Below are 11,903 nucleotides of genomic sequence, written 5' to 3'. Positions count from 1 at the left end.
TTGTGTAAGCATAAGAAATGTAAAAAGTTATATATTGATTACAAAGTCGGTATGTCATACTCTTATACATATAAGCAGAATGTTATATGATATCTTGTACTCGTATGTAAGCAGAAATATAATAAGATTAAACGAGATAATATTTTTCGGGATACTACATTAAGATGAGATTGAAAGGACGATATATGAAATCAATATTCAGTGTTAAAAATATATACTTCATTTTAATAGACTTATATACAAGTTGTATTCGCAATATCTAGCAATTCGATAGTTGCCGAAAGAACAAGATGTACCATATCGTTGGTAGAATAAATATTGCATATATAATAATCTTTCTTCTAATTCTCACATACGTATCAATTTAAAAATATACCATATAAATAGTCCAAATAAAATTACAGACCATATGTCAGTCGGTATTCTAAAGAAGCTATGACTTATTTGTTTAGTAACGTCACTTAGATTTCCTAATATTTAATGATGACTTCATAAGAAGGCAATCAAGATTTATTTTGAAGTAGCGAATCCCACTCGGTCGTTCCCCATGTCAAATACGGTGTAGTATCGACCAATAAATACATAGCCCAAAATCCATTCTATACCATCAAACGGAGGAACAGCTTGGAAGCCGGGAATGCATTTACCTCCAATATCAGCGCCGATCTATGAGACATTAAATATGGCATGATATTTCTATTCTAAAAACAATTTAAACTTTTATGTAATAATTTTCTTTACCTTCACGATATAATCTTTACCAGTGAGTCGAAACGTCTTACCACCTATGACGAAATTGATATCGGGCAATTTAGAAATATAATCATCGTCGCATGGCACCTTTAAACGAAGGTCAATGTTAATAATCCATATTAATAATCCGTAACTTATCAAACGTACATTTATTAATTTATTTCAATAATTTATTTAAGATAATTGTAAAAGCGCTGCCATTGCAGAAAGAAATAATAAATTACCGTATCGTTAACAACACCGATTTCTCTGTAAATAACTTCGATAGTCTGCGGTGGTCCAGCTATCCTAGGGTAACCCGTGTCGACGATAGCTTGACAGCCTTCCGAGCACGAGGTGTAATTTTTCATTTGAAATCTACAGTGGGATAGCATTAGCAATTAGTTGACATATAAAAAATTCGTGGTTGTGTGACATACGTATAATTTAGAAAAAAAAACTACATACTTGTCCATGGTAATTTTCCAGTATTTTTTTTTAGTAACATTAACATACGTAAACTCGCCCTCGTAATGGGAAGGATCGGTGCCACCCAATATCAGTTCACCGCCGAACACGTCCGTGAGATTTCTGTATATTAGGTTGTATATTTTTTACATTGTTCATATACATTTGCATTTTACATTGCATGGAAAGACAAAGTATGTAATTAAAAAAATAATATTAAACACACGTGAGGCATACGAAAAGATACATACCGATTTAGATAGAAGCTAAAAATTGGTTGGGACACCACATGTTTATCAATCATGTTTTGGAAAACAGAAGGCACTTCAAATTCAGATAAGTCCGGATAACCCATCCCCAGAACGCCGTCGCATTGTGCCCAGGGCAAAAAACCTTCCGAGAAATTGAATACTTCTCCGAATATCTGGGATGAAACATTAAGGCCAGCAATCTGCGAAACGTTGACATTATTAATAAAGTACAATTGCGCCCATTTTTTCAGAGAATGATAACAACATGTGCTTTTTAGAAAATTTTTATATATTACGACTGTGATTAGAATTAAATATATCATTTACTTGACGATGACTTACGATTACGTTATCATTAGATAAGTTTCCGTACAATATGACATCTTGCCACTTTGCATCGTGGTAAGAAACATCGAACGTAATTTTTTCTGGCACGTATGTGGTGGACTGTGTATTATCATATTTATTATGTTTCGCTGCAAAAAGAAGTAAATAAAATTAAATCAGTTAATATTGAAAAATCTAGAAATATAAATTTCTTTATACTAATCTAATTAGTTAACTAACAGTAGTTAAATCATCAAATATATATTTATGTTTATATTTTTTGCTTTAACATGTGAGCTGTTTTGTATAAGAAATTATATTTGTATCTTTAAAATAAGTGTGCTAAATAATGTAAATAAGAGAGTATGTAAGTATGGAACTTAGCTACATAATATTTACTTTACCACTGATTCGAATCTTTGAATCTGTTACTTTAAAAATTTTATAACTTTACTTGAAATGTAATAAATAAAATGTTCTCATTTTATATTTTTACTTGATATCAATCATTAAACGAAAAAGAAATTATTAAGATTATTTTAATGCTTGAAAAACATTAATTTTTTGTTAATACAAATGTACATATAGGAATAATAGAATGTCGAGGAGATAGCCGATGTTATGATATACTTACAGCAAGAAGGTTGACTAACGTCGCAGTATTTGGATGGTACCCAAAGATCTGAAGAACCAGTGTCGAAAAGTATTTTAAATTTCTGCGGTGGAGTTCCAATTTCGATATTACCATAATATTGTAAATTGTCATAATCAATCAAAGATACATTTGCCGTACCCGAACGGAGTCGTGCCATAGTTTCCGTCAAAAATTTTTCATCGGAGGATGTCTTGTATAACGGAATTCTTAAAGCAACATAAAAAAAATTCCGTTATATTATATGCGTATGTATGTACATATGTCGTAAACATAAATACAAATTTCAAATAATTTATTTGATCATTTTCAAGCAATTCTTATTTAAAAACTATTAAAGCCTCAACATTTTGCCATTGAGAAATAAATGCTACCTGCATATATTTACGCATTAGAATGTAGTTAGATATTTCAAATGCAAATTCTTCTTTTCATGATGCTAATCTCATTTAAAATAAGGTTTTCGAAGGAATCCTCAAAACATCTCTTGTAATTAGTTTGCTCATTTTATTCCGACTTTTAAAATGCGTTTTTCTTACATATTTGATACAATTATGCTATTTTAAATTGATTTGATAATTATTGCCGCGAATTCTGCGACGATTCCAAGTAGTTGGAAGCGCGATCTTGATACGCGATATTATAATTTATCGTGTCGATATAAATGTGAATCTTTTGCATATAACATGTACTTACCTAATCAACTCCGCGTTGATTGACGCGAAGTTGATTACCGTGATTACCGTCATCGTCACAAAGAGCCGATACATGTTTCCTGAATTTCTTGGCGACTGAAGCTACACAAGTTAAAATCGTTTTAGGACCGTTAGAACTGCGAGTCAATCCGCAACCGATACGTACAGACAAAGAACAGGCAGTCAAATTGCTGAGCGTTCCCTTATATATACAAATGTGCGTATATGTCCTTGTGCTTATAAGAAGGTGGGGGCAGGAGGGCGGAAAAACAAGCGAAGCATTCCAAAGCTACTGTTCGAACGATATTAGAAATCGCTTCGAGATCTTGAACGGAGAAAAATAATTGACCAATCTCATATTTAAGTAATTCGGCAATTGGCCAATGCGATTGGTCAGTTGCTGAAAATTTAAGAATTTTATCAACATAAAGAATTTATCAAATTTAAGAATTTTATCAACACTTAAAAAATTTGTCAAATTTAAGAACTTTATCAACATAAAGAATTTTGTCAATTTCCAAGAATTTTCTCAATTGTCAAGAATATTTTACATTTCCAAGAATTTCTCGAATTTCTAAGAATTCGGGCTTCCAAATCCGGCTTTCGTGAAAACCAAAAATCTGGAAAATTGTCAAAGTATTGTAATATAATTAGGAATAATCGAAAGCAAGGTGAAATAAATCATAACTTCTAGCGTAATAAATAAAATTAATCCTGTTAACAATTAAGCTATTAAAATATCTAATTTGCGTGATAATGGTACGAAATAAGCACGGCATATAGCAAAAGCTCCAATCAGCATCGCGGAGAGACAACAACCAAAAAATCAATATTTTTTGTGAAGGAAAAAAAGTTCTTTCCACATTGTCTCATAAAAGTTGTATTACACTTCTTGCGTCAATCAACTTGTGCATTTCTGCAAAACAGTTTTGCCATTGGTTTTAGCGGACAGGAGATGGACGGACGGGTAAAGGAACACACAGGCATGTTTCCAATATGGAATTAGTGTTGTATATTTTACAAAGTAAATAGAATATAAACAATCTAAAGTCGTCTAAAACACAATAGTACGAATTTCGTGGTAAATCATTTCGTGTGTCGTAAAGATAGACGATATATCAACAGGGCGATCCCTTTTTCGCTTTCCTCCACCTCGCGCGAATGACTCGAGGGCTGAAATAACAGGGGGCTGGGCACATGGAAGGGGGGAGACAGGGGGCACGGGGAAATTTAAACTGGCCGACCGAAAAATCATCGTCACCCGACCGAGTGTGAACGGTAACCCAACCAGCCAACGGGTGACGTTTCGGCACGATGGCAACACGTGGTATTAAGGTTGCGATGACATTCGCGAAACAGTACTCTTCTCGTGTACCTCAATAATTTCTCAAGTCATCATCATCATCGCCATCATCTTCGGGGTCCGTCGATCGTTAATCGACGCAGACTGGCATCGCCTTTACGTTCTCTTCTATCTCCTCCTACTCTCTTCTTCTTTCATCTGTCGGGAAGGGGGGGGGCTGGGTCTCGGATGGCGGGTGATATAAACGGCAGTTTGTGATGAGCGAGGTGTACAACGGGTACAGTAGTAATAGACAGCTTACAGACATTACGTTCGGCTGTTACGTTTACGTCACGTGGTAATTCGTCTACTTAAACTAGGTTTACGCTCGGCATCCGCTCGCATTCGACGTTTTTTTCGCGGCACTCTGTGTTTTCGACGGTGTTCTTTCTTCACTGGCGTCGTTAAATTTTCTCGCACGAACCGCAGAGACTTATATATGAGCTTGCCTTGCGACAGACGTCGAGTGTAAACCTAAATCTACGATGCTTCTTTCAGTCTCTCGAGGATAAGTTAAAACGACACTGACGGCAACGACGAATGGTCGCGTTATACTTTCTCTTTACTTAGACGGTAACGTTCTTTGTGGAGAAGCGGAAGATGGTAGCGTTTCGATTATAGCGCGATGAATGCTCGATCGATGAGAATGATTGGAAGACAAGGGGAAATTTTTCGGAGGTTCGCATATTGCTCGCTTCGATATGCATGTGCAGGTGTCTCGCGCCAAGAGGGAGAGAGAGACACGTGCAATTGTCGGAGAACGATTCGCGGGGCGGTCTCGATCGATCGTAAGTTTCTTCGCGGTCGCGTTGGTCGCTTCGTAATAGAGTAAGATGGCAGTTACCGTTAGACTTTTACAGTTTAATTGCAGTCGTCGCGCGTTCGCGTCGTATTTTCATCGTTACAATTAGAAAACTGTATGTGGTGGGAGGGAGAGGGGCGGGCGTACGTGCGGTTCACGTGCTTTCGGAGGCAGATATACCCGCGTACAGAGATCGTCGCGTGGAGGGAAGAAATCCGAGGTGGATGTGGATCGCGCGTATAGCACCGCCAATTTAACTAACTAGGATTATTACACGGAGCGTGTGGAATAAAACGTGGCAGTTTATACGAATCGTCGTCGTCGAAACACTCGTCCGACGTTCCACTTGCTTTTTTTTCCGCCACGAATATAGAACAGACAACAACGTAGAGCTCGACCCGCTCCGCTCGAGAGCTCGCACGAGCACGACCGAGCGACGCGATGCGTAAAACTTGGCGGTTCCATCCGGAGAGGAACCAATAAACGGCAGCTTATTCTCTGATTCATAGATTCTCTGTCTCTCGTTAAATTTAACTTTGTTTATACGATCAATCGCGGCGCGTTCGCGATCGTTCGCCTAAATCGTTTTTAGTCCTAATATAGTTAAGCCGAGAAATAATCTTGACGTGTCGGACCGATCTCGCCGAGAAACGGCTGGTGGCAGTTTACGGAGCACGGTGGTCGAGCTGACGGACGCGTTCTCGTCGACGTAGGCCGGAGCGTAGAACGAAGGAATACGTGGAATTATAATATCACGTAAGTGGCTGGCGATCGGACGCGAGGCGCCAATTCGCATTAACGAAACGACGGACCGCGGCTTACATAAATTCTCGCGCAATTTTTTTTCCTTTACTTTTATACTTTCCTCTTTATTCTCCCGCTATTTACTTTTTTTTTTTTAACTCTCCTCTCTTCTCTTTTACCTTACGGCAAGGGATTCCCGCGTACGCGTCGGAGGCTTTTACACGCTATTTACACCGCGATTACGAAGTCACGGACGTTTCGTTGACTGTTGTGACCGCGATCGAAGTCGCACTCGGCCTCGCTTAGCTCAAACGCGTCGGAGAACCCCGAGGGTGGGTCCAGCTTGGGGACGAACAGGTTTCCTGATCCGTCACGCTCCTGGTCCCGATTGGCACAGGAATTGCCCGACTGGTGCTTGGGATGGCCAGCCCCGGAGATTGGCCCGAAGTGGGCACGGGCCTCCTCGCTGGTATGACGCGCCAGCTGTAACATCCTGGAATGCAAACGGATCTTCCTTTATCTCATTACCTTGCAAGCTATAGGACATATTTAGTTTCAAATTTAGGAAATGTCAAACACATACGATAATACCGATATGATAATACAATTAATTTAGAGAAAAGACCGTTTTATGGCCAAAATTGGATCTTGGTTGCCTAATAATATTATTTGCGAGAATTTATGTAATTTATCACCCCAGCAAACCACGCGCCGTTACTTTCGGGCGTTACTTGAAACGTAGTCTCAACCAAAAGTTATAGAACACACACAGTGTACTATCACATAATTAAATTATATTATTGTAAGAAACCCGTTAAATTAGTCACGTTGGCACCGTAGCTGGCAGATCTGAGAAAATGTCGGGAGAAGACATCACGCCGGACACGCGTGATCAGAGCCGAACACGGTGCTCGTTGCTCCGATTGTAATACGCGGGCAGACGATCGTGAGCCGCGAAAGATAGAGGTGGACCGTCTCCGGTTGCGCGCTGCGGTGCCTACCGTATCGAATCGTGTGTAACGAAGTTAAATAAACTTTCTATTATCTGAACTGTATTCTATTATCCTGACATCCCGTCGAGTTGATCCTTACGTTATCAATATTATTTATAGGCAACAAAGATCTAGTCCTGATCTAGTAAAACAGCTTTTTCTCTAAATTGATTGGGAAATGTGTTCAGATAATATATATTTAACTGTCGGCTTTTAATTTGAGTAATCAATAATCGGTTTAAGTATTATGTATTTTAAATTTAGATCTAACGTCGAATTTTGCTAGTCAATAATGTGTTAAATATAAAAAACGAACGATTAGCTTAGAGATCCGCAAGCATCGTGTTAGAAATTAAAGAAATTAAATCATCAACCGGCGACAGGCTTACTTGGGTCTTCCCCTTCCAGGAAACGATTTTCTCTCAAAAATCGGTGAGGGTTCTGTAGACGTGCTAGATTCTGGTCCATGGTACAGGAAGTCTGCAAGCAAACATTTCCCCTTTGTCTCTTATTCCTAATTCGCTGAATGTAAATGATTAATCGCAAGTGCTCTCGCGATCTCACGCGGCAGGCACTTCGTCCTGGATCTACATTGCGCGATGCACAACAAGCGGTTCGTGCAGACAAGACTGCAACCATAAGGAAAGCGTGTATCGCATACACGTATATACGTGCATCAAACAAAATTATGTTTGTGGAAAAACAAACAAATCGACGGTAGAACGAAAGTGCTCGCAGCTAGAAGCAGTGGAAAACGCGAGCCTCGCGGAAACGGAAATCGAAGCGTGGCGTAGGATTTTCGGGTACGAAAGCAAAAATTGAAAAGACTGAATTTCCAGCGAGACCGCGTCGAAAAAAAGGATGAAAAAAAAAACCGGAGCCTTCGTTTCTAGTCCAAGAAGCTGCCTTCTATCCTACTGCTACACTCCTGAGGAAGAGAGACTAGAGAGAGAGACAAAGACACAGAGAGAGAGAAAGAGAGAGAGAGAGAGAGACAGAAAGAGAGAGAGAAAGAGGTGAAAATATTGCATACTGTGGACGCGCGAGTCGGCCGCAGATGCCGAGTGGTGCGAATCGACGAGGTGATTGGAAGACTCGGTTCGGCTGCTGGTCCCGACTTCCGTGTCGCTGTCCGAGCCCAGGGTGTCGTACTCCTCCGACTCGGACTTGCCCTGACTGACCTTGTGCGCTTTGTGCAACGGCGCAGAGGACGAACGGCCTCCGCGCACCTTAGTGTACCGGTTGCAATCCGACTGCAATCAGACGGAATTGGTTTTTTCCATGAGATGGCACACCGCGTATCGCGCCGTATCGCGCCGCATCCTCTCCCCCCCGACCACGATCGGCGATCTCTCTCGACCGGATCGCAAGAGGACTGACGATGAGCGACCTCAAGATTAGAGCAGAATCGTCGAAAATCTGATCGTGAGCACGCGAGCTTCCGCCTAACCGGATCGATAATTAATTTATCCCGTCGGGATTGTTGCACGTATTCAAAAAGCGAGTCGACGTGTCGCGGAAATCTCGAGAGCGGAAGATGTTCGCTTAGTCAAGCGGACAACCCTCGGGCAGTTGAGAATTAAAAAGAATCGAATATATGTTCTCTTGCAAAAATAAATGTCCATTAAATTCAAATAGCAATCATATTTGTGCACATTTAATTTTATAACAAAAAGTTTCTCTTGTTATTCATTGTAATCAACTTTTTACAGAAAAAGTATTATACTAAAATATTATTCGTTATTAAATTGAAAAACGCCATATCGAGATATTAAAGATACAATTCATTTATTAATAATAAAAGATAAACAAAGTAATATTTTTTCTATTACTTTATATTTTTTAATGATTTCGAAGTAATAGTCAAGAGAGATATATATATTTTTTCTCTAGTGAAGAAAAAGAGTAACAAATTTTGTCACCATCTTCTACAGAAACTCTATTCTACTTTGCCGAACTAGGAATCGCGGGAGCGATGAATAATGAGAGAGTTTTATGCTACAGCTAATAAAGCTAGACGAGACTCGGCGACAGATGCAAATGTGTAAAATGACGAACAGCGTTCGGTATAGGTCTAAGTCTGCTCCAATCAATACTTAATAACTCCTCGATTCTCGCGAGCCGCCACAGGGCAGTTGCGGAACGAAGCGAAACGACCAGCACTGGGACCAGCAGTCGCAATGATGTAACTCGTAAATATTAGCGTCACGATTTTGCCCATTAAAAAAAAAAAAAAAAAAAGAAAATTAGAGAAGTCCGCGGTTTTCCGAACTGATAGAAAAGACCAAGAAGGTTCGCGCGCGAATTAAAATTCGTAATAACGTCTGTGTCCGTACTGGATCGCGCACGAGGCAAGAAACTCGAAAAACGCACATCGTGCATGCGAGTGCGAGTAAGTATTCGCACAAAGGATCGCCAAGGGTTCCGATTTGCGTCGCGAGGATAAGGTGATCTCGGTGCACTGATCGGGATGTGCGCATGCAATTATCGCAACGTGTAACGAAGCCGGGAATATGTATGAGAGTGAATGATAAAAGCAGTAACATATCATCATGCTCGCGCGTTTCTTCCCGCACGTTTAACGTCATTGTCCGTCGTTGAATATAAACGTCTACTTCTTGCATCGTTTGCAGAGAAAAAAATGACGTTGTATCGACAGCATTAGTCTAATTGGAAATAAAAGAAATACTTATTTTATTGAAACAAAAGCATGACATATTGAATTAACAAGATTATTTCCAATTAGACTAATGCTGTTGATACAATATTTTTTTCTCCGTGCTGTAGAACCCCGAATCATGATTTCAATCACGTAGAAAATTGCGACTTTTGTAATTAATACTTTGTCTCGATTGACAACATTATAAATTACAAAAAAATCTAGATCCTAAAAATAAAGAAAGAATTAAAAAATTTTTAAAAATTCAAGGATAACTAGAATTTTTTTAAAGATTATTTTACTTAGAAAAAATAAACGTTATATGTGGATTGCTATCGCGCCTAAATTGCGCAAAATATTCGCTCTATGTCGCAAAAGTCGCAAAAGAGAAGTTAGGAAAGCGAATCGTAAAACAAAAATCAGAGATAAGAAAACAGAATATTCCGCGATCGGAAATTGCGCGGGACAGAAACGTGCGGCGAGAAGACGGCAATTCTAACAACGATAGATCGGCGGACGATACCTCTCGTAACTGAAGGGTATCGGCAGTGGAGAGACGAGGGTCGTGATAGACAAAGGTCTGAAGTGGCGCGGCAGAATTGCAGCGGCTGTCGCCTCCTGCAGGAACGCTTTCCTCCAGCTGGAACGTGGCGTACGGGTAGATATCTTCCGAATATTCTACAAGCATGTTTAATGGCGATTCGTTAATAGTGACTTCCGGGCCGCAATCGTTTGCCCCTCGCGCGATCTCGATTTCTCCGCAGAAAGAGAGAGGGAGAGAAAGAGGAAAGAGAGAAAAAGAGACCTATCCCCGCGTTTTGTTTTGTATCACTGTTGATTTTTTTTTACGGAAAGAACGAACTCGATTTCACCAACGCGAGCTGGTCTGTTTATCTCACCTGGTATTTTCTCGAGCGTGCCCATCTCGTGGATCGGCGAGCGTAGCGGCTTACGCACGGTAGCGTAATACTGCTCGCGCTGCTCCATGTTCTGCTTATTGTCTAGGGCGGCCGCGGTTTGCGCGTCATGCAGGCTCCCGATGTCGCCCATAAACGGACCTGCAATTAGTACTTTAAGATATAACTGAAATTAAATAACCTTAACTTTGAAATTAATCGAGCAATTAATTATTTTCTAAATTGACAATTTTTTGCAAAAGTCGCTATTATTCATCGATTCTATCTCAAATGTAGTTTAATTACTTTTACGCAGAAGAAAAAGAAGTGTCAAATCAAAACTTATGTACTCGTATATAATCGCAATAATTTATAATCTTCTTATAAGAATTTCAATTTTTCATTTCAACTTTGTTTTCTTGGTTGAACTACATAAATGACTTCATCCAAGTTTTCTTCGTTTAATGCAATATAATTTTATTTCCAATATTACAGATTGTTGCGTATATATACGAGTATATAAAAGCCAAGCCTTGATTTGACAATTTTTTATATATAAATATATTTTTTCATATTTTGTATTTATTTGTGTATAATGTGTATACTATTTATTCGTTATATTGTTGGAAGATTCTTTTGATATTTATGATCCTAGTTCTAGAGGACTGTATGCATATATGACGGACTAACGTTTGCGGAAGCAGTAGAAGACAGCTCCGGCTGCGGCGATGACCGCGAATGAACTTAGCACCAAAGGTACGATGAGCTTCAGATCCGAATACACAGAGGTGTGCTGGGGAATGTAATGATCGACCTCGATGGCGGACATGGTCGTGCTAATGTGTGGCTGCAACGTCGTTATCTTGTACTCGGCTACTGACGAGCCGGCATTGTTGTGGGCTCTTATGCGGATGTCGTAAGTGGTCCCCGGTTGTAGCTCACTGAGAGTATACGTCTTTTGCACCTGCACAATATGCAAATCGCGTATAGTCCGTCACAGTCTTGTAATCGCATGTTAAATATTAAACCGTGTTTGAGAGAAATTTATCAATATAGCAATGATAATATTATAATATATGATGTGTTTCGTTATCGAAATATCTCGATACGCGAAAGAATTTATATAAATAAAGATTTTGATAATAATATTTATGCAAATTGTCTCATTTCTTAAGCCATTTTTTTTTATTAGATTTTTTGGGCCAATTTAAAGATTATTTTTCCATATCGAATACCGAAGCACGAATTAATAATTTTTGAATTACAAACGTTCAGAATTAAACAATTGTATTAAAATTATATTTCTCAGTTAAAATTTTAGGCACAAATTTAGGCTTTTTAAT

At 39.1% G+C, this 11,903-nt stretch overlaps 2 protein-coding genes across 5 annotated transcripts in view; both read right to left on the bottom strand.

The window, feature by feature from the left end:
- Nucleotides 1-197: 197 nt before the first annotated feature.
- Nucleotides 198-3,318, bottom strand: LOC143901416 (lysosomal aspartic protease-like). Its single transcript, XM_077413733.1, has 8 exons — nucleotides 3,127-3,318; nucleotides 2,413-2,639; nucleotides 1,794-1,927; nucleotides 1,452-1,651; nucleotides 1,201-1,323; nucleotides 978-1,110; nucleotides 742-840; nucleotides 198-666 (listed from the first exon to the last, which is right to left on the bottom strand). Exons 1-8 carry the CDS (start codon nucleotides 3,198-3,200, stop codon nucleotides 511-513), a joined length of 1,146 nt encoding a protein of 381 aa, XP_077269859.1. The 5' UTR covers nucleotides 3,201-3,318; the 3' UTR covers nucleotides 198-510.
- A 795-nt stretch (nucleotides 3,319-4,113) lies between these two features.
- The window catches only part of LOC143901400 (cell adhesion molecule Dscam2), a 161,177-nt gene continuing 153,387 nt past the window's right edge, over nucleotides 4,114-11,903 (bottom strand). For 3 of the 4 annotated variants that reach the window (XM_077413688.1, XM_077413687.1, XM_077413689.1), the window contains 6 exons: nucleotides 11,251-11,524; nucleotides 10,564-10,722; nucleotides 10,188-10,342; nucleotides 8,039-8,258; nucleotides 7,395-7,485; nucleotides 4,114-6,506 (listed from right to left, as the gene is read on the bottom strand). In XM_077413688.1, the coding sequence (XP_077269814.1) occupies nucleotides 6,242-6,506; nucleotides 7,395-7,485; nucleotides 8,039-8,258; nucleotides 10,188-10,342; nucleotides 10,564-10,722; nucleotides 11,251-11,524 (1,164 nt within the window). In that variant the 3' untranslated portion in view covers nucleotides 4,114-6,241. The remainder of the gene's footprint in view (nucleotides 6,507-7,394; nucleotides 7,486-8,038; nucleotides 8,259-10,187; nucleotides 10,343-10,563; nucleotides 10,723-11,250; nucleotides 11,525-11,903) is intronic. The other variant, XM_077413690.1, reaches the window with a different exon arrangement.

This window comes from Temnothorax americanus, unplaced genomic scaffold (genome assembly GCF_048541705.1).
Source record: "Temnothorax americanus isolate GAGA-0224 unplaced genomic scaffold, ASM4854170v1 Scaffold33, whole genome shotgun sequence".
NCBI lineage: Eukaryota > Metazoa > Arthropoda > Insecta > Hymenoptera > Formicidae > Temnothorax > Temnothorax americanus.
Note: the sequence above shows the minus strand (reverse complement) of the source record. Positions and strands in the feature narration are given on the sequence as shown.